The 23,006-nt window shown below is 46.3% G+C and overlaps 1 protein-coding gene across 1 annotated transcript in view; it reads right to left on the minus strand.

Annotated features, from left to right (window-relative positions):
• The window catches only part of LOC126335318 (esterase FE4-like), a 299,162-nt gene that overhangs the window by 118,263 nt on the left and 157,893 nt on the right, over positions 1–23,006 (minus strand). The window contains exons 3-5 of the mRNA XM_049998474.1: positions 15,590–15,721; positions 13,735–13,888; positions 4,319–4,504 (exon numbers count right to left, since the gene is read on the minus strand). Coding sequence (XP_049854431.1) covers positions 4,319–4,504; positions 13,735–13,888; positions 15,590–15,721 — 472 coding nt within the window. The remainder of the gene's footprint in view (positions 1–4,318; positions 4,505–13,734; positions 13,889–15,589; positions 15,722–23,006) is intronic.

The following is a 23,006-nucleotide window of genomic DNA, read 5'->3' on the forward strand; positions in this document are numbered from 1 at the left end:
GAGCGGATGAGACCCTGAGGTGTCTAATTTCGTGACGATCACTTTAGTCACAGTCGAATTCTGAAAATCTGCATTGTACAACAGCTTAAGTATAAGAGTAATTATCAGTTTTACATTAAATACAAAGTTTGCATGGAGATAATCGGTAAGGGGCTTGTTTGACTACAGAGGCGTTGATCTCAGGTTCGATTCTTGATGATGGTGGAAATGTATAGAACTCAGTCCACCTTGTTTTGCCAAAAGAAGAAGCTCCGTGATGAAGTAGTTAGCAGAATTCACAAAGAAGCCACGTAGGAGACACCATGAAACCGAAAATCACACAACATTAATATAAAAACTTCCTGGCAGATTAAAACTGTGTGCTCGACCGAGACTCGAACTCGGGACCTTTGCCTTTCGCGGGCAAGCGCTCTACCATCTTTCTTTTCGGTATTCTATTTGGACACAAAATTAGGCAGTTCACAAACACTAAATGAAATGCATCCTCTGCAAAAAAAAAAAAAAAAAATAAAAAAATTAAAATATAAAAAATAAAAATAATAAATCATTGTAAAACAAATCGCAAGTTTAAAGGAACAGGGATGTTGCTTTTATTTATTTATTTTCCATAAAGATCACTCTGTTAAAAGGAACATGTAAATCATTCCATGGTATAGTATGTGCATTACATATTGAGCGGTGAGAGAAGCGTGAGGTTCATTATCAGCTGTCAAATGTGCACACCTACTGCACCCGGCACATCCCAACTGCGTGTGGGGGTCGAGGAAGACTGTCTGAAGATAGTTGGCAAAGGTTTTCCGATAGTGTGACCATCTATGAACCTCATTGTGGGCTTGCTGCAAGAAATACCAAAAGTCGAGTCGCGACTTGGCAGCATCCCCATAGAGGTACGCGATCGTCCCACTTTTGACCCAGATGATCGAGTGTGATTTAGTCGCCGGAAAGTAGTCACTCTCCGGATGTAAGAAGGAAGCAGGTGTAATATGTTGCGGGGTCACACGGAGGTAGCAAGCCACCATCTGTCTTCCTAGGAGCCAGACGTCCTCCACGGCGATACAAGTTAAGCGGTGATGGTCGTCATCCACTTGGCGACATTTCGGGCATAGTGGAGTGTCCACTAGTCCAATTGCATGGAGCCGTTGGTTGGTGTTGAACTTGCCACAGGCGACAGAGAACCACAGTGCCCGAAGGAAGGTAGGAAGGAATTTTTGGTGCACATGTCTCCATATCTTCGGCCAATGCAACGTGGGGTGTTTGAATTCAATGACATTACGACTTACCGCAAGGCGGTCTCGTGCGCGGAAGCTCGTCTCTGATATAACAAAGTTCCACGATAAATGTTGATACATGCGCAAAATGTGGCGTAATGTTGCCCACCGCCACCGGAGGTGTGAGGGACGCTGGAACCAGGAGATCCAGTAGGCGGAATGTGAGGGAATCACGCCCGCTACGCCATTGCTTGTACATCGTGGCTAGAAGGAGCGCCGTCGCTCGGCAGTGAACATTCGTAAGTCCGAGTCCCCCCTTTTCCGTAGGGAGCGTGAGCGTTGCGTATCGCACCTTGAGGGGCGACCCAATCATCACAAAATAGCCTAGTGCTGATTGAAGTCGACGTCCGAGCGTGAGTGGTAGGGGCAGGATCTGCGAAATATGCACCATTCGAGAAACCACATAAGTGTTCAGACATTCGACTCGGTGCAAAGGATCAAGGCGCCGTAGGAGATGTTGGCGGACCATGGTACGTGTTGTCTGTAAAATACATCGGTAGTTAACTGCCGCAGTATGTTTTATAGATGAAGTAAAGTCTATGCCGAGATAGCGGAACCGTTGCACATAAGGAAACGGACTGATTTCTTCCGGCGTAAGGCCCCTTCCAACCGGCATTGCTGCCGATTTGTTCATGTTCACTGCACTACCCACCGTCACACTGTGGTCCAACAACAGTTCAAGGACCGTCTTCACCTCTTCCTCTGAACAAACGAGCACCAGGAGGTCGTCCGCATAGGCACGACATTTGAAGGTGTAGCCCCGCAGTTCCATCCCAAAAGAGAATTTGTTAGCCTCCCAATCAATGGTTCCAAAGCTATCGCGAACAGCAGCATCGAAAGAGGGCAGCCCTGGCGAATGGATCGTCGAATTTGAATGGGCCCTGCTAAACGCCCATTAACCTGTACCAAGGATTGTGCGCTCCCATAAATCCTTCTAATGACACCAGTGAAACGGTCTGGAAATCCCATTTGTTCCAGTACAGCGTACAGATAGTTGTGCCGCATCTTATCAAAAGCACTGTCAAAATCATGTACTTCCTCACAGCTAATGGCTTCCAGTAAGGTTCCCACGGCTTCCACCGTCAGTGCACGGGAGACGTACGTGGCTATACGTTCGAGATCATCGACAGGGGCTGTTTCTTCCCGATAGATGTACTGGTAATGGTCGACGAATGCACAGACAATGTCCGCTTGACGCGTCACTCTTCGGTATTTGCGGGTAATTACTTCCCGTACCAAAACGCGTCGTCGGTGCTTTCGTTTCATTCACGACGTGGTGCATGGAAGGAATCTCGTGCATTATCGTATCGTGACATCTGGCGCGCACCATGGTTCCCTGAAGATGTTTCCGAGCTAAAGCCACTAGTTTAGCTTTTATCCTTTTGCGTTCGATCCAGATGTCCTGTCTCGGCGGACCATCATCCAGGTCGTGCAGCGCTGCAAAATAAAAGTCGGTCGTACGGCGGCGCCATTCTGCCATCTCCCTGCTATATGAGATGAACGTACGGCGAAGCGCCGGTTCAGCACAAGTCAGCCACCTTCGTCGCATACCTTCCAACCCTTCGCTCGCACATCGCCCATGTGTCAAGGATCTATTGACGGCATTCAAGATCATGTAGATGTTGAATGTTTAATTTCCACGGGGCCTTACTGTTCCATTCCTCTCTACGGGGAAGAAGAACCGTATAGATGTAAGCGCTGTGATCGGAAAATGCCAATGTCCAGCGTTTCCGCGTCCTGGACATCATTTGCATGAGCCCGTGAGATATAAATGCGATCCAACCTGCTCGCCGAATGACTTGTCACGTAGGTGTATCCCGGTGCATCTCCATGTCGTAATTCCCACGTGTCACTAAGTACAAGGTCGTTGACTACGATTCGCAACTCCTGGCTGATGTTTGCTTGCGGCCATTGGTCTTTCTGGCTGAGAACGCAGTTGAAATCTCCACCAATTATTAAACATTCATAACGTCCATGGAATAGTGGGGCAATGTCTTCTGCATAAAATCGCGCCCTTTCCCGCGGCCGATTATTTCCCAACGGTGCATAAAGATTGATGATTCGTGTCCCAAACGTCGTGAAAGCCATTCCCCTGGCCGACGGAAGATAACACACGTTTTCCACTGGGAAGCCATCTCGCACGTAAACTGCAACCCTACTCCCATTGTGATCTCCATGCGACGAATAGGATTGGTAGCCTGCGATGTATGGGGGTGCAACTATGTGGACTTCCTGCAGCAAAGCAATATCCACATCAGATGCCCAAATCGTTTCCTTCAGTATGTGTATTTTGGCCGGTGAACGCACGTCATTTATATTTAATGTCGCAATACGGTTCGCATGGCGTTGAATCCCACTCTGTCGAGGCACAACATCTCCCTGCATCGGCGCTGGGGGCTGAGTTAGAAGATGTTCTCTCGCCCCTCTCCCTTCACCTTCAGCAATTATTAGGCCATCTTCGTGAGTGCCGGCTCCCTCTGTATGACGTCCGGCGCCTCCTGAATATCCTCATACCACATCTTTGCAGGCAGTGATACATTCGTGTCCAACAATCTGAGCTACCGAAGCACGATTCACGCCCGGTACTCACAGCTTTACTTCTGCCAGTATCTCGTCTCCTACCTTCCAAAGTTCACAGAAGCTCTCCTGCGAACCTGTAGGTAGGAGACGAGATACTGGCAGAAGTAAAGCTGTGAGTACTGGGCGTGAGTCGTGCTTCGGTAGCTCAGATGGTAGCCGGCACGGTAGCTCAGCGTGTTCGGTCAGAGGGTTAGCAGCCCTTTCTATTAAAAAAACTGAGCTAATCGATGAACAACGAACTTAAACGGACATTTTACGACGTCTGCCCCGAGCAGATGCAACGAACAAAAAGCGAACAAAATGAGATTAAAAAAAATGGTAGAGCACTTGCCCGCTAAAGGCAAAGGCCCCGAGTTCGAGTCTCGGTGGGGCACACAGTTTTAATCTGCCAGTAAGTTTCATATCAGCGCACACTCCGCTGCAGAGTGAAAATCTCATTCTGGAACATTAATGTAGGTAGTGGAGCTTACCAGCGGCTAGTGGCGAATACATAAGCATGTTGGCAGCAATGGCTCCGGCGCTCTGGCCGAATACAGTCACATTTTCTGGGTCTCCGCCGAAAGCTGCGATGTTGTGGCGCACCCAACGCAGGGCCGCCACCATGTCCTTGAGACCCGCGTTGCCGGGCGCTACCTCGTCACCCGTGCTCAGGAACCCTGCCACACACAGTGCTCTGCTGAAGACGTACTTTGAAGACGAAACCACATTTCATATTCATCACATGTACAACAAGCTTCCAATATCAGTTTCGATAAAATAACTCATATCGAGACCAATACCTAAAATTCTATTGATACTTCTATATCAGAACAAAAGTTTTGATATGACAGAATCGCAAGGTATTTACTGCTTAAATGTATCTTTAATCTTTTCTTTAGCAAATGGTTCAAATGGCTCTGAGCACTATGGGACTTAACAGCTGAGGTCATCAGTCCCCTAGAACTTAGAACTACTTAGACCTAACTAACCTAAGGACATCACACACATCCATGCCCGAGACAGGATTCGACCCTGCGCCCGTAGCGGTCGGGCGGTTCCAGACTGTAGCGTCTAGAACCGCTCAGCCACCCCGGTTTGCCAATGGACTTACAAACTCACGGAAAGCCGCTGTGAGTTGACGGAAAGTAGCGCTCACAGTGACTCCTGCCGTGATTTAACTCTTTGCAATGCACTGCATTTATAAAAGGCGAAGAAAAAATTCGCACTTGGAGATCGGTATGCGATTCGTCATCCAGATTCAAGAGAAAAGTTTATTTAACAAAATCAAAACGGTTGCAGTTTGAAAAATGTATGAAAACGAGGAGCTGACAATTCATCATGCAGCGCATCGGAATGCACAGAGGAACATGTATCATCCCGCACTACCTTACCAGCCGTCGTAGCTCACTGAGTAGACTGTGTGGGCATCAAATCCACTTCCACTTTGGTGCTATAGTTCGAATCCTCATCAGTTTCCTTTTTTTATCTTTATATTTTAGGCGTCCACTTCCTGGTTCTCGTCGTTTATAAGTAGGACATCATTTTGTCACATTATAATAGCCTATTACACGATAGTGGGATCCATTTAACTGCATGCATGTGTTTTCTAACCGCGCAACTGGTCCTGTGAAGTACGAGGGGCGTTTGAAAAGTCCGTGCAAAAATAAAAACTACTTACATGTTTGGGGTAAACCTTTTTCATTTATCAGCATAGTCTCCTTTTAGACGTACACACTTCGTCAAATGCTGTTCTAATTTGTTGATCCCTTCCGAATAACAAGAATTTTGCAAGTCTGCAAAACAGCTATTAGTTGCTGCAATCACGTCCCCGTTTGAATAAAATCTTTGTCCCACCAGCTATTTCTTCAAATTGGGGAATAAATAGTAGTCCGAGGGAGCCAAGTCTGGAGAATAGGGGGGATGTGAAACGAGTTGAAATCCTATTTCCATTAATTTTGCGACCACAACTGCTGAGGTGTGTGCTGGTGCATTGTCGTGATGGAAAAGGACTTTTTTGCGGTCCAATCGCCGACGTTTCTCTTGCAGCTCAGTTTTAAAACGGTCCAATAACGAATAATATGCACCTGTAATAGTTTTACCCTTTTCCAGGTATTCGATGAGGATTATCCCCTGCGAATCCCAAAAGACAGCCGCCACAACCTTTCCAGCCGAAGGAATGGTCTTCGCATTTTTTTGGTGCAGATTCTCCCTTGGTAACTCATTGTTTATATTGTTGTTTGGTCTCAGGAGTATAGAAATGCATCCATGTTTTATCCACAGTGACGAAACGACGCTTAAAGTCCTGCAGATTCTTCCTGAACAGCTGCTAACCATCCTTGCAACACTTCACACGATTCCATTTTTGGTCAAGCGTGAGCAATCGCGGAACCCATCTTGCTGCGGATAGCTTTCTCATGTCCAAATGTTTATGCAAAACATTATGTACCCGTTCATGCGAATGCCCACAGCACTAGCAATCTCACGCACCATAACTCTTCTGTCATCAATCACCATATCATGGATTTTATCAATGATTTCTGAAGTCGTAACCTCCACAGGGCGTCCAGAACATCCAGCATCACTTGTGCCCATATGGACACTCCGAAAATTTTGAAACAACTTATAAACTGTTTTAATCGAAGGGCCAGAGTCACCGCAATGTTTATCAAGCTTCTATTTAGTCTCCTGAGGCGTTTTGACTTTTATAATGTAATGTTTAATCACCACATGAAATTCTTTTTCGCTTCCTTGATTCACACGAATGCAAAACACAAAGTAATAGACCAATATGGCCGAAACTTGGTGTGCGTTCATTCCAAAGATGCTACTAACTAAACATGACCTCAATACACGCTGGTGGTGCCATCTCTGTCGTTTTTCAAACGCCTCTCGTACATGGAGGGAGGGCTTCACGATGGAGTATGCCTTTGGTGCTGGGTGTATCTGATAACCAAGCTGCCGTTACTGCTCCTGCGTTTGCTGCACGGTACCCCTCAAAGACGCCATCCTGATAGGACGTTTTTCGTCGCCTGGAGCAACACCGGGAAAATGGAAATCTTCGTCCACAAGTAATGGAAAAGGGTCACCCGAGAGCGAGAAGTATATCAAAAACAGAGGACGCTATTTTTTGAAACCGCTCACCAATCACCCCGGCGAAGCAGCCGTGTTATTGCAAGACTATCTGCTGAAGTTTTGCACGATGAAGAACTGCATCCGTGTCATAACATGTTAACTCAACACCAATGGCCGAATGACGAGTACAGTTTTGTGAGCGGCTTTTGGATCTTGCGGAAGATAATGAACGTCTTATAAATAATGTGATTCTAGCTTCACCCGTGAAGGTATTTTGAACCTACACAACAGCCATTATTGGTCGGAACACAATCCACTTCTCACCTATGACCTTGGCTGGAATCGTCGGAGGAGTGCTTTTGGGCCCCTGCCATACTTTGCCTGACGCATTAGAAAACATTCTACTTGGTGTTCAGCAACAGCTATGGTTTTAGTATAATGGTGCACTGACACACTCTGGAATGAATGTGCATAACTATTTAAATGAAACATTTCCAGGAAGTTGGATTGGTCATGGAGATCCAATTTTCGGACCCTCAAGCCGCCCGGACCTTAATCCACTAGAAGTTTGTTTGCGGTGACACTTAAAGGAACAGATTTATAGCACTCCGCCCGTGGAGTACACGAACTAATAGCTCATGTGTATGATGAACGCTGGAGTGCCTGTAGTGCCCAGAAAAGTATGATCCAGAAAGTGGTGAAGTGTTTGCAAATGCAAGGTAATCGCTTTGAACATCTTCTCTAACGTGAACGTTGCTTGTATGTGTACGTATCGGCTCTGTGAAAATAAGCCTGGACTTCAAAAGCACAGAATGGAATTATTGTGCATAGTGAAATGTGCAATCTAGTCTAGCCTACCCATTCTGTATTTGTACGTCTTTGGGTACAGACGATTTTACTGTATCCACTATTATTTTCTGTTGGCTTTATTCGTTTCATAGGGGAAGTGGTCGTCTACGTCTGAAAGAAGCCCATTTTACCTCTTAACGTTTAAACAAAAAAAAAGCACTCCGTCTTCAGGCCACGAGTGGCCTACCGGGACCATCCGACCGCCGTGTCATCCTCAGAGGAGGATGCGGATAGGAGGGGAGTGGGGTCAGCACACAGCTCTCCCGGTCGTGATGATGGTATTCTTGACCGAAGCTGCTACTATTCGGTCGAGTAGCTCCTGAATTGGCATCACGAGGCTCAGGGCACCCAGAAAAATGGCAACAGCGCATGGCGGCTGGATGGTCACCCATCCAAGTGCCGGCCACGCCCAACAGCGCTTAATTTCGGTGATCTTACGGGAATTGGTGTATTCACTGCGGCAAGGCCGTTGCCTAATGTTTAAACAAAGGTAAGATAAACAGAAAGCATTACACAAAATACCGCACTGTGGAGGTGTGAACTGGATACAGTTCGATGCTTGAACTGAAAAAAAGTTTGCTGCAAATGCGTATCGAAGTTCTGCGAATCTACATATCCATTCCCCACGGCTTTGACACGACTCACCGGGCGCATGGGACAGCTGTAGGCTTCATGCTACCTGTTCTTGGTCACGCTGCACGCAGTTATGGCCTCGTTTTTAAAAATTTCTTTGCTATTAAACGTATCAGTGGTACTAGGTTTTGGTAGATACAGTTTTGTCAGGAATTTGGATGGGCAATCGCATGTCGACCTCAAAGTGTAGTATTTTTTGTTCACCCTGCGTACCCTACCAGGCCTGGTAATGACTTTACTGGATTCTGGGGCCCTTCTATCTGTCACAGGAGACAGCATCTCTAATCATTTGCATACCAACTGATGATGTGTATGTATACGAAGTTACGCATGATATCCAATCATTCCTTTTTTGTTAGGCCGTGTAATAACTGAACAGACAACAACAGATATATTAGGCCACATCATTAATATAATCATAACTCATATACACAAACCTTTTTTCGCCAATCATTGTACTAGTAAAAACCGGATCAAAAATCGCTGCAGTAGTTGCTGAGACTGCTCTTCACACATAGAAAGAAAAACATGGCGTGGGACTTAATTTACACTACTGGCCATTAAAATTGCTACACCAAGAAGAAATGCAGACGATAAACGGGTATTCATTCAACAAATATACACTTCTGGAAATGGAAAAAAGAACACATTGACACCGGTGTGTCAGACCCACCATACTTGCTCCGGACACTGCGAGAGGGCTGTACAAGCAATGATCACACGCACGGCACAGCGGACACACCAGGAACCGCGGTGTTGGCCGTCGAATGGCGCTAGCTGCGCAGCATTTGTGCACCGCCGCCGTCAGTGTCAGCCAGTTTGCCGTGGCATACGGAGCTCCGTCGCAGTCTTTAACACTGGTGGCATGCCGCGACAGCGTGGACGGGAACCGTATGTGCAGTTGACGGACTTTGAGCGAGGGCGTATAGTGGGCATGCGGGAGGCCGGGTGGACGTACCGCCGAATTGCTCAACACGTGGGGCGTGAGGTCTCCACAGTACATCGATGTTGTCGCCAGTGGTCGGCGGAAGGTGCACGTGCCCGTCGACCTGGGACCGGACCGCAGCGACGCACGGATGCACGCCAAGACTGTAGGATCCTACGCAGTGCCGTAGGGGACCGCACCGCCACTTCCCAGCAAATTAGGAACACTGTTGCTCCTGGGGTATCGGCGAGGACCATTCGCAACCGTCTCCATGAAGCTGGGCTACGGTCCCGCACACCGTTAGGCCGTCTTCCGCTCACGCCCCAACATCGTGCAGCCCGCCTCCAGTGGTGTCGCGACAGGCGTGAATGGAGGGACGAGTAGAGACGTGTCGTCTTCAGCGATGAGAGTCGCTTCTGCCTTGGTGCCAATGATGGTCGTATGCGTGATTGGCGCCGTGCAGGTGAGCGCCACAATCAGGACTGCATACGACCGAGGCACACAGGGCCAACACCCGGCATCATGGTGTGGGGAGCGATCTCCTACACTGGCCGTACACCTCTGGTGATCGTCGAGGGGACACTGAATAGTGCACGGTACATCCAAACCGTCATCGAACCCATCGTTCTACCATTCCTAGACCGGCAAGGGAACTTGCTGTTCCAACAGGACAATGCACGTCCGCATGTATCCCGTGCCACCCAACGTGCTCTAGAAGGTGTAAGTCAACTACCCTGGCCAGCAAGATCTCCGGATCTGTCCCCCATTGAGCATGTTTGGGACTGGATGAAGCGTCGTCTCACGCGGTCTGCACGTCCAGCACGAACGCTGGTCCAACTGAGGCGCCAGGTGGAAATGGCATGGCAAGCCGTTCCACAGGACTACATCCAGCATCTCTACGATCGTCTCCATGGGAGAATAGCAGCCTGCATTGCTGCGAAAGGTGGATATACACTGTACTAGTGCCGACATTGTGCATGCTCTGTTGCCTGCGTCTATGTGCCTGTGGTTCTGTCAGTGTGATCATGTGATGTATCTGACCCCAGGAATGTGTCAATAAAGTTTCCCCTTCCTGGGACAATGAATTCACGGTGTTCTTATTTCAATTTCCAGGAGTGTATTATACTAGAACTGAATGTGATTACATTTTCACGCAATTTGAGTGCGTAGATCCTGAGAAATCAGTACCCAGAACAACCACCTCTGGCCGTAGTAACGGCCTTGATACGCCTGGACATTGAGTCAAACAGAGCTTGGATGGCGTGTACAGGTGTAGCTGTCCATGCAACTTCAACACGATACCACAGTTCGTCAAGAGTAGTGACTGGCGTATTGCGACGAGCCAGTTGCTCGGCCACCATTCACCAGACGTTTTCAATTGGTGAGAGATCTGGAGAATGTGCTGGCCAGGGCAGCAGTCGAACATTTTCTGTATCCATAAAGGCCCGTACAGGACCAGCAACATGCGGTCGAACATTATCTTGCTGAAGTGTAGGGTTTCGCAGGGACTGAATGAAGGATATAGCCACGGGTCGTAACACATCTGAAATGTAACGTCCACTGTTCAAAGTGCCGTCAATGCGAACAAGAGGCGACCGAGACGTGTAACCAATGGCAACCCATACCATCACGCCGGGTGATACGCCAGTGTGGAGATGACGAATTCACGATTCCAATGTGAGTTCACCGCGATGTCGCCAAACACGGATGCGACCTTCATGATGCAGCAAACTGAACCTCGATTCATCCGAAAAAATGACATTTGGTCATTCGTGCACCCAGGTTCGTCGTTGAGAACAGCATCACAGGCGCTCCTGTCTGTGATGCAGCGTCAAGGGTAACTGCAGCCATGGTCTCCGAGCTGATAGTCCATGCTGCTGCAAACGTCGTCGAACTGTTCGTGCAGATGGTTGTTGTCTTGCAAACGTCCCCATCTACTGACTCAGGGATCGAGACGTGGCTGCACGATCCGCTACAGCTATGCGGATAAGATGCCTGTCATCTCGACTGCTAGTGATACGAGGCCGTTGGGATCCGGCACGGCGTTCCTTATTACCCTCCTGAACCCACCGATTCCATATTCTGCTAGCAGTCATTGGATCTGGACCAATGTTGCGATACGATAAATCACAATCGAGATAGGGTAAAATCCGACCTTTATCAAAGTCGGAAACGTGATGGTACGCATTTCTCCTCCTTACACGAGGCATCACAACAACGTTTCACTAGGCAACGCCGGTCAACTGCTGTTTGTGTAAGAGAAATCTGTTGAAAACTTTCCACATGTCAGCACGTTGTAGGTGTCGGAACGGGCGCCAACCTTGTGTGATTGCTCTGAAAAGCTAATCATTTGCATATCACAGCATCTTCTTCCTGTCGGTTAAATTTCGCGTCCGTAGCACGTCATCTTCGTCGTGTAGCAATTTTAATGGTCAGTGGTGTAGATTAAAGATGTTTTAACAATAATTTCAATATCTTTGCTTAAATTTCAAACAGGTAGCCTAAAGTGTCATGTTGCAGGCGACGGTCAGGTTGGTATCCCATTACTGTGTGCAGCGTCTCAAAACACGTCATCGGTGGTCATCGGTCCTCAGTTGGAAGCAGGACTCATTACTGAAGACAACTGTGCACCAGTCAGTGAGATTCCAGGCCGAAGACGTGTCTGGAGAGGGTTTGGCCAGCTGTGGGATACTTACTAGTCCGACGGTCGCCAGCCATGCGGCGCGACAACGAGGACTAATGGTCTGGGTTGCCACTTCTTTTCATGTCAGGACCCCTTTGTGGCCGGCGGCACCCTTACAGCACGGCGATACATCGACGATATACTATGCTCCATGTTGTTGCCCTCCATGGCAAGCCATCCTGGGCTTACATTTGAAAAAGATAATACCCGTCCGCAAATGGCGAGAGTTTCTACAGCTTGTTTTCGTGCTTGCCGAATCCTACCTTGGCCAACTGAGAACGTTTGGTGCATTATGGGCAGGGTCATCCGACCATCTCCAGATTTTGAGGATCTAAAGCGCCAATTGGATAGAATTTGCCGAGATATCCCTCAGGACGACATCCAACAAGCCATGTCAGTCACGGCCAGGACTAATAACTGCTTGCATAAGGACCAGAGGTGGACCAATGAGTTATTGACTTGCTCAGTTTGTGAAGCTGTTTCTCTTGGACAAATCATCAAATTTTTCTGAAATTGTAATCGATTGTTCGTCCATACACGTACATCACATCTACCGATTTGCATCCCATTCGGAGAATTCCTACGTGCTGCGTCTTTTTTGACTGTGCCGGCAGTTGTGGCCGAGTGGTTCTAGCCTCTTCAGTCCTAAACTGCGCTGCTGCTACGGTCGCAGGATCGAATCCTGCCTCGATCATGGCTGTGTGTGATGTCCTTAGGTTAGTTCGATTTAAGTAGTTCTAAGTCTAGGGGACTAATGACCTCAGATGTGAAGTCCCATAGTGGTTCAAACGGTTCAAATGAGTCTGAGCACTATGGGACTTAACATCTGAGGTCATCAGTCCCCTAGAACTTAGAACTACTTAAACCTAACTAACCTAAGGACATCACACACATCCATACCCGAGGCAGGATTCGAAACTGCGACCGTAGCGGTCGCGCGGTTCCAGACTGAAGCGCCTAGAACCGCTCGGCCACCCCGGCCGGCTAAGTCCCATAGTGCTCAGAGCCATTTGCACCACCAATTTTTTTTATTTTACTTTTTTTTTTTTTTTTTTGGCTGTGATAAGCGTGTAAGTTGGTCACTTTGCTATAGCTATGGAACGCTGAAGCTGTGGGTACACTTCCGGCTATCTTTATTTTGGGCTCCTAAGTCATTGTCGAAAACAATCATTAAAATGTACGTCATATCTTTTCTCTGCCTCGTGATGTCTGGGTGTTGTGTGATGTCCTTAGGTTAGTTAGGTTTAAGTAGTTCTAAGTTCTCGGGGACTGATGACCATAGATGTTAAGTCCAATAGTGCTCAGAGCCATTTTTGTACGTCATATCAGTTACGTAATTACGCAAAGATTCGGGCAAACGGTTAAGAATAAATGGTGGCAACGTTCATCGCTGTTACATCGTTAGACCTGACTAATGGTATGTGTGCAGTAACCTGGGCTGGCACAGTCTTTTGGTAAAGAAAGAGATAGTGACATCGAAGCCTGGTCGTACCAGGGAAGTTTTTCAGATTGACTTTAACCTAGCTTTCACCTATCAACGAATTGGTTCAGACCCCACGTTAAACTGTAGGCCCCCTTCCCTCAACTGGATTAATGAGGTATGATGCTTGCAAGTATGCGAAGAGGCGCCCAGCTGAAATACTCGCACAAGACCGCTGAGCCACGAGAAGTTATATTTATATCTGTGCAGTTGCAAAGGCTCATTCGCTACGCTTAGAGTGCTGCAGTCGGCAGAAGTGGTTTACCCAGAATGCCGAGGCGGTAGTTGACGGTGACGAGGATGACGGCGTTGTCCACGAAGTTGGGAGGGCCGTAGAAGTTGGAGCCGCCCACGCTGAAGCATCCGCCGTGGAGGAACACCATGACAGGTAGCTGCGGTGGCGGCTCTTCCGTCGGCAGCTGTGGATGGCATGTACACTAGACTAGCGGCTGAGCATTATCAAGAAATCGAAATACACAAGCTGCTGCAAACGGAGTCATTCAATTTCAAAGGTTCAAACTTCTACATGACTGCAGACAGGAACTTACAAGGGGAAGCCACGTCGTTTGGAACTCGGATTTACTGCAAACGTCGTACACTCGCAGTACTCAATGAGGACAACAAAATGTGTAAGCAGAAGCTAGCCAGGTAAGTTCGTGTTCTAAGGAACTCCAAGGCACGTGGTTGCATCGACAGAGACTTCGATATTTTACTATTACATTAACTCAATTTTTTTTCAGTTTTGTAGGTGCTACAGGCTACAGAATGCAAACACATTTGCATTGCACGAAATGCACTTACAAAGTGTAGTTCACATGCACGTATAGTAATAATAATAGGTTTGTGTGTGTGTGGATGAGAAGGGTGTGTGTGTATAGCGGTGTGGTGGTGGGGAGGGGGTATGGGTGTGTGGATGTTAAGTGGGTGGGTGTGTAGATGTGTGGCTGTGTGGGTGTGGGGTTGAGTGGATGTGGGTGTGTTGTGGGTGTTCACATGCTTATGTGGGTGTGGGTGCCACTTCAATTTTGATTTTCAATTTTGATTTTCAAGGAACTGGTATGGTTTAATTCATGCTGTAATTTTTAACGATTCCTTTTCTGTTGTGGTTGGCATGAGAGCCAACACCGTGTTACTAGAGGAGGCCGAAATGCACGCGTTTTAGCTCACGCAGGCTGGCGTGAGGTCTGGAACAGCACAAGGAAATTAGAATTTAGAAAAAACGGACGTAGCTGGTGGAATACTTAACTTTAATCCATTCATGGTGAACGTCGGTCTGGACGGTACATGATTCACAATATCAATAGTAACTGATAATGGCGCCTTGCTAGGTCGTAGCAAATGACGTAGCTGAAGGGTATGCAAAACTATCGTCTAGGCCAATGAGAACGTAAGTAGGCAGTGAACCATCGCTAGCAAAGTCGGCTGTACAACTGGGGCGAGTGCTAGGAAGTCTCTCTAGACCTGCCGTGTGGCGGCGCTCGGTCTGCAATTCACTAATAGTGGCGACACGCGGTTCCGACGTATACTAACGGAGCGCGGCCGATTTAAAGGCTACCACCTAGCAAGTGTGGTGTCTGGCGGTGACACCACATTTTCACCACACTCATCTCGAAAATAATAGTAAGGGTACTAAAGACCCTGATCTCGTGTGCCAAACAAACATTTATCTTCGTCATTATCACCAAATCCTGATGTGCTTCTGACAATTGCTGACTGAGTGGCCCTATTTTTTTTCTTTTTTTTGGGGGGGGGGGGTTGTATTAAAAATTTGTGTCACATCACCGTAAGTCAAAACTGGTAAGACAATGATTGCAAATTCTCCTTCTCACACTAATGAAAAACTTTTGAAAACCTTATTTAGTTTACCAAAACCAGTCCAGGTCATATGTTGTACGTCCGTTCGATGGGCTCTTCTGAAGAACAATGCGAATGCAGGTTTAGTTTTTCGTCCATTGCCCGGTTAGCTGTGCTTTGTGAATTCCTTTGGTCAAGAGAGTATTGAGAAAGGAACCGTGAAAGTCATGTGGGCGGTGCGACATTTTGTGTCCAGTAGGTAGTTCACAATGAAGCGTCCCTTTCGCTAGTTGCCTCTAAGAACATAGAACTGCGAGTGTGTTTACCTGCGGCGTGAAGACGTTGAGGTAGAGGCAGTCCTCGTGGCCCAAGGGGATGGAGCCCTTGCGCTGGGGGCACATGCTGCCGAAGAACAGCGCCTTCCGGACCCCCTTCCACGGGGACTTGGGCACTGGCGCCTGTGGAAACGACGGACATTGTATCAGGACTGGTGCCCTGGAACGTGGAAGCCAAAGAACAATATGCGGGATTAAGTTACGGGCATCGGATTAACGGAATGTGCACACAGCGCTGTGAGCGGTCTGGGGAGACAACTTTCTGGTGCAGACACAGCGTAAGATAGCGGTGGTCGATATATAATTCGTCAACCGGTTCAGCAGCTATGATCCGCAAACAAGTTTACCTTGGCGACCTTTCCCACTTCTTCACTTTGGTTACAGCTAGCAGACAGTGACCTCGTAACAAACTTTTCAGAGATCATTAAGATTTCCCCGGTCATTCTGTTTTTCTTCGGTTCATATTTACCTAAAATAAGGATACAACTTTATAACCTATAAGAAAAGCAAGGTTAGATTTTAACGTGCTGAGATGAGTTTTTGGAGCTGGAGAAGTAAACAAGTGAAAAAGTTTGAGTACATCCGGGAGGCTTGCATGGATAGCGCACTGCCCACTAGAAGCAGGAATCTGAGTTCGAGTCTTGCCCAACACAAATAATTTCCACAAATGTTCACTTTTACGTGCCAAGTTCATCGAGGTCGTCACTAGATAACTGTCTCAGACGAACAACAGCACAAACGGCTCTTTCTCTACTTTGAACTGTATCCTTATGCCTAGTTTACAACAAGTTCCTGGTAAAAATCGACTACTCGTGATGGGCGTCCGCAACACACCAGCCCGTAAATCGTCCGGCAAACAAGTCGCAAATGGATCATGGCCTCGCCTGCTAACATAGGAAATTATAACCAGTTACCGCCGCGCCTAGTCGTATTGTAGTACTGGATTTTGTGCATGCGCTTGAAACTTTATATAACTGATAGGCTTTTGTTCGTGAGATTAGATTAGATTAGTACTTCTTCCATAGATCATGAATCGATACTTCGTAATGATGTGGGACGTGTCAGGTTAATAAAAGATCTCTATACAAGATATCACATGACACCTAATATATATACACAGGGTGTTTCATAAATGACCGGTATATTTGAAACGGCAATACAAACTAAACGAGCAGCGATAGAAATATACCGTTTGTTACAATATGCTTGGGACAACAGTACATTTTCAGGCAGACAAACTTTCGAAATTACAGTAGTTACAATTGTCAACAACAGTTGGCGCTGCGATCTGGGAAACTCTATAGTACGACATTTTCCACATATCCACCATGCGTAGCAATAATATGGCGTAGTCTCTGAATGAAATTACCCGAAACCTTTGACAACGTGTCTGGCGGAATGGCTTCACATGCAGATGAGATGTACTGCTTCAGCTGTTCAATTGTTTCTGTATTCTGGCGGCACACCTGGTCTTTCAAGTGTCCCCACAGAAAGAAATCATAGGGTTCATGTCTGGCGAATAGGGAGGCCAATCCACGCCACCTCCTGTATGTTTCGGATAGCCCAAAGCAATCACACGATCATCGAAATATTCATACAGGACATTAAAGATGTCGGCCGTGCGATGTGGCCGGGCACCATCTTGCATAAACCACGAGGTGTTCGCAGTGTCGTCTAAGGCAGTTTGTACCGCCACAAATACACGAAGAATGTCCAGGTAGCGTGATGCAGTAATCGTTTCGGATCTGAAAAATGGGCCAATGATTCCTTTGGAAGAAATGGCGGCCCAGACCAGTACTTTTTGAGGATGCAGGGACGATGGGACTGCAACATGGGGCTTTTCGGTTCCCCATATGCGCCAGTTCTGTTTATTGACGAAGCCGTCCAGGTAAAAATAAGCTTCGTCAGTAAACCAAATGCTGCCCACATGCATATCGCCGTCATCAATCCTGTGCACTATATCGTTAGCGAATGTCTCTCGTGCAGCAATGGTAGCGGCGCTGAGGGGTTGCCGCGTTTGAATTTTCTATGGATAGAGGTGTAAACTCTGGCGCTTGAGACGTTACGTGGACGTTGGCGTCATTTGGACCGCAGCTGCAACACGGCGAACGGAAACCCGAGGCCGCTGTTGGATCACCTGCTGCACTAGCTGCACGTAGCCCTCTGTGGTTGCCGTACGCGGTCGCCCTACCTTTCCAGCACGTTCATCCATCACGTTCCCAGTCCGTTGAAATTTTTCAAACAGATCCTTTATTGTATCGCTTTTCGGTCCTTTGGTTACATTAAACCTCCGTTGAAAACTTCGTCTTGTTGCAACAACACTGTGTTCCAGGCGGTGGAATTCCAACACGAGAAAAATCCTCTGTTCTAAGGAATAAACCATGTTGTCCACAGCACACTTCCACGTTGTGAACAGCACACGCTTACAGCAGAAAGACGACGTACAGAATGGCGCACCCACAGACTGCGTTGTCTTCTATATCTTTCACATCACTTGCAGCGCCATCTGTTGTTGAAAATTGTAACTATTGCAATTTCGAAAGTTTGTCCACCTGAAAATGTACTGTTGTCCCAAGCATATTGCAACAAACGGTGTATTTCTATCGCTGCTCGTTTAGTTTTTATTGCCGTTTCAAATATACCGGTCATTTTTTAAACAGCATATATATATATATATATATATATATATATATATATATATATATATATATATATATGGGGGGGGGGGGGGAATTACCTACTTACTATATCCAAAAATTCATCTAATGAGTAGAAGGAGTTGCCATTCAGAAATTCTTTTAATTTCCTTTTAAATGCTATAAGGCTATCTGTCAGACTTTTGATGCTATTAGGTAAGTTGTAAGGTGTCAGGCAAATCCAACACCTTCCATGAAAAACCTGGCATGATAAGCAAATCCAGTAGTATGTCACATATCTCCGAATAAATCGTGACATTAAATTAACCAAAGTAATACGAGTAACGAGTGAGCAAATGGAATACCACAGACTAACACAAGAATGCCTAAATGCATGTCATACCTTCCCACCGTGAGACAGACGCCGTTCCGAGGGGAGAAAAGAGAACAGAAGCCCAGAGCAGAACCGTGTTAAGCTAGAAGGCCCTATGATAAGGGACAGACTGGACACCCACGCCGCCAGTTAACCACTAGGACAACGCCAGCTGCAAGTTTTAGCGTGAGACTTTTTGAAGTCTTTGTTACGTCAAGGACCACCCCCCCCCCCCCCCCCCCCCAGACCATGTTAAAAGCTAGAGCCCTCCAGAAAAACAGTATAGATCTTACGATAACACAAAAAGGGCCACACCAGCTGCAAGCTTTAGCGTGAGAATTTTTCGCGTCTCTGTTACCTTGCAAACTTTAAAAACATTGCCCCACCACGAAAAGTATAACGTTTCTCATTCGACAGACAGAATTTTTGTAGGCGGAGCTTAATGTTAACATTGAGACCGTGATTGGTCAGATGAAAACACAGCCAGATAGTTTTTATTAAACCAACTTCGGTAAATGGTAGTAAGGAGAAGTTAGGAGAGGGGACTTGCTTCCGAGATGGCGAGGTGAGCGGAGCTGTGCTGCCCGCCGCCGCCCTGACGCTGCCTAAACACCGACAAGGTAATGAACGCACGCGATGCCGCATTTTTGAGCGCATAAGGCTTCACTCAGAACTGCAGAACTCTCATCCGTTACACCCCCTTTTTGCGTAATACTAGTGTCGATCGTCAATTAAAGCTCATGGTGTTCACATTTGCAACTTGAAGTAAAAATCTGAAACACGATGATTTTTCGGTTATATAGTTATTGAGAAGCAACATCAGCCACTGTAATTTACGACACGTTAGATAAGTAATTAAAGATAATTGAGAGTCACTGTAGACCATTTTGATAGTTTTCTCTCTTGTGAAACTTAATTTAAACCTACATTATAGATGTGATATGGCATAGGTCATCCTTCGATCCATTGTAGAACTTGGAAACCCATTCAGGGAATATTCGTTCACATTTTTGTTGAACGCAGTTGGTTTTTACCATCCTGTATTAAAACATTTCCTTTTATCAATAGTGCAATTTATAAACGATGTTTTTGTGAGTAGAATAAAATTGCCAGTGGTAAACTTAACTGCCTTTTCGACGTTATTTTACCAGCTAACTAAAAATATGAAAACCTTGAACCCCTTCCACTAAATTTAGTTAGTATTAAGATTCTTTTACAGGGAGTTCAGTGGAGCTGACGCTGAAATCATTAAGTATTTGGTTATATCATCGCTAGTCTCACTGAACTCTTCTGAATTCTGCATGTCATGTGTGGTCTGGCGTCTCCTTACCAGCAACAGGTCCCAGGTTCAAACTAGTCAATTCCCTAAAAAACACGCTCAGAGCGTCGTTGCGTGAAAGTGGTAGGGAGACACGATATAGAACAAACAGACACCACCATGAATGTTAGAAAGTGACCACAGATTTCTGTGGCACGGCATAATTTACCCACTTCTGAGCCAAAGTTAGTTTTAACCTTGAGTTGTGAAGATCATCTTTTCTCTTAGTGTTTTAGCCATGTACACTGCTATTACTTTTGAATTCGTTCCGATTTTTAATAACAAATTTCATATATATATATTGGGTGGTTGCAGTAAAGATCCCTAGCTCTTTAAATAAGTGTCTGCAGGATGATATTGGATGAGCTCTAGCAATTATTCTGATTACACGCTTTTGTGCAATGAATACTCTTTTACTCAATGATGAGTTACCCCAGAATATTATACCATACGAAAACATTGAAACCGTTGCGTGAGGACTTGATTATTTTTCCTGTGGATGTTGTCCTGTGAGATAGACCAGATATCTGAAAGCAAATCTTATTTAGGTGCTACAATTCACTGCGTGACAAGAAAAAGTGAAGCACCCAGAGGGCATGGTGAGATGTTAGTGTACCTTCGTACACTTAGACACCATTGACTGGTACGTAAGCTATTAGTGTTGCAGTCCTCTGCAGCAGGTAGAACGGCCACCAGAGTGCACTAGTGTCGTTCGTGTTTAATGCTGTTGCCATGACGAGGAGGGATACAAAGTGCGTGAGCAGTGCCAGATGTTGAGTGATCACAGTGAATGACCGAGCGAGGTGGCGCTGTGGTTAGCGCACCAAATTCGCATTCTTGAGGACGACGGTTCAAACCCGCCTCCGGCCATCCTGCTTTAGATTTTCTGTGATATCCCTAATTCTCTTCAAGCAAATGCCGGAATGGTTCCTTTTAAATGTCACGGCTGATTTCTTTCCCCAACCTCCACTAATCCGATGCCATTGCTGACGTCACTGTTTGGTCTCCTCCCCCAAATCAACCATCTGGCCAACCATCACTTGAAGGACTCGTGTGAGACAGTGTTATCAGCACCAGTCAGAATGGAAAGAGTGCTTATTGTAGGTCTCCATTTAGTTGGCTGGTCGATCCATACAATATCCAGATCTGTGGGGTATTGGAATCCGAAATGGCTGTGAGCACTATGGGACTTGACTTCTGAGGTCATTAGTCCCCTAGAACTTAGAACTACTTAAACCAAACTAACCTAAGGACATCACACACATCCATGCCCGAGGCAGTTTCGAACCTGCGGCCGTAGTGGTCGCGCGGTTACAGACTGTAGCGCCCAGAACCGCTCGGCCACTCCGGCCGGCTGTAAAGTGACAGTGGTCCGATGTTGGACTGCATGGTTTAATATATTATTATTGCTTAGCTAATTAAAAAATTATTTATTTATTTATTATTATAAATAACTATTCTTTATGTGTGCTATTATTTTAATTATTGGTTTAGTTATTGGTTTTAGTTGGTTTAGCTAAGTTCCTTATTTCCTTTTTATCTCTACTCTCCTGATAAGCTGGAAAATATAAATATTTCGTTTTAAATACCACGGGAGAGCAAGGGAAATATTTCTCAGCGACGATCTTGCGGAAATTCCTCGTCGTTATCTGCTCCACCTGAAATCTCTAAAACCTTTGCTCGCTACGCAGATAGTCCGGCACAACTGTGTGCTATGTTATTTGATCAGTCTGGATGACAATTTAGCAAGTTAGAATTTATTAATTCGGAGATTCTGACCTTGGAAAATGCAGGTCCGCACTGTCGTTCCAAAGTTCCCTTCCGAGCGATCTACATCTCGTAATATCTGTACCGTAACGATGGCCTACTTGCGCTACGGAGATATACACACCTTGAATACTTGACGTTCGTTATTGGATTTTATTTTGTGCAAAAAAATTTGAACATTTACTATAAACCGTAATGGCGTCTCACAATAATACAATCTCTCTCCTCCTCTCACACGCGCGATCTCTCAATTTTCTTCACAAAGAGCCCCTCCAAAGAGGCATATGAGTCCTACATATTTTACTCCACCACCTCTGATCACAGCAAGCGAGCCTCGCCGTTCTGTGCACCAAGCACTGGGGGGGTATCTTTTTTATCGGTGTTGGTGCTTTGCTTTCGTTTGTGGTTTTGTTGCGGTGCTTTATAAAAGTTTTGTGTTAAAATTCCTGGGTGCGCTGTAACAACACCCGCATCTCATGGTCGTGCGGTAGCGTTCTCGCTTCCCACGCCCGGGTTCCCGGGTTCGATTCCCGGCGGGGTCAGGGATTTTCTCTGCCTCGTGATGTCTGGGTGTTGTGTGATGTCCTTAGGTTAGTTAGGTTTAAGTAGTTCTAAGTTCTAGGGGACTGATGACCATCAATGTTAAGTCCCATAGTGCTCAGAGCCATTTGAACCTTTTTTTTTTCGCTGTAACAGGATGTCTGTCGTGCAGCCGAAAGACAAAAGGAACGGATATAATTTATCATTCGTTCCCAGAAGACTTTAAAGTGCAGAAGGCCTGGATAATGCCACCGAAAAGATCGCCTCAATGTTGCGACGTCAACTGTTTGTTCGTTGCATTTCACATCCGATGATTATCTGCGTGACTTGCTAGCAGAACTTCTCAGTCTACCGCCGAAGAAAACACTTAAACCAGACGCAGTGCCGAGTGTAAATATACCACGAAGTGTACCCAGTGTTAGTGGAAATTCAGGCCCTGATGACACAGTTTCTCCGAATAAGGCAGACAGGTTGCAGGCAAGAAAGACAATGAAAAATGTAATTGAGCAACTGGCTAGTGTGTCTCCGAAAAAAAGAAAAATAGACCAGTCAACAGCGACAGACGACTGTGGCACTGATAGTAAACAGATCAGCGAACTCTGTAAACGTGTAGAAGAATTAGAATACACGAATCACAGACTGACAGCTATGTGTGCAAACCTCAGGTGTAGTGAGAAGCGTTTGAAGAGTAAAGTGAAAGCTTGTGGTGAGAAAATAAAATATCAGCAGAAGTGTCAAAAGAAGCAAGTGCAAGAGAAAGTGACTCAAATATTA

Source organism: Schistocerca gregaria, chromosome 2 (assembly GCF_023897955.1).
Source record: "Schistocerca gregaria isolate iqSchGreg1 chromosome 2, iqSchGreg1.2, whole genome shotgun sequence".
Classification (NCBI taxonomy): Eukaryota; Metazoa; Arthropoda; class Insecta; order Orthoptera; family Acrididae; genus Schistocerca; species Schistocerca gregaria.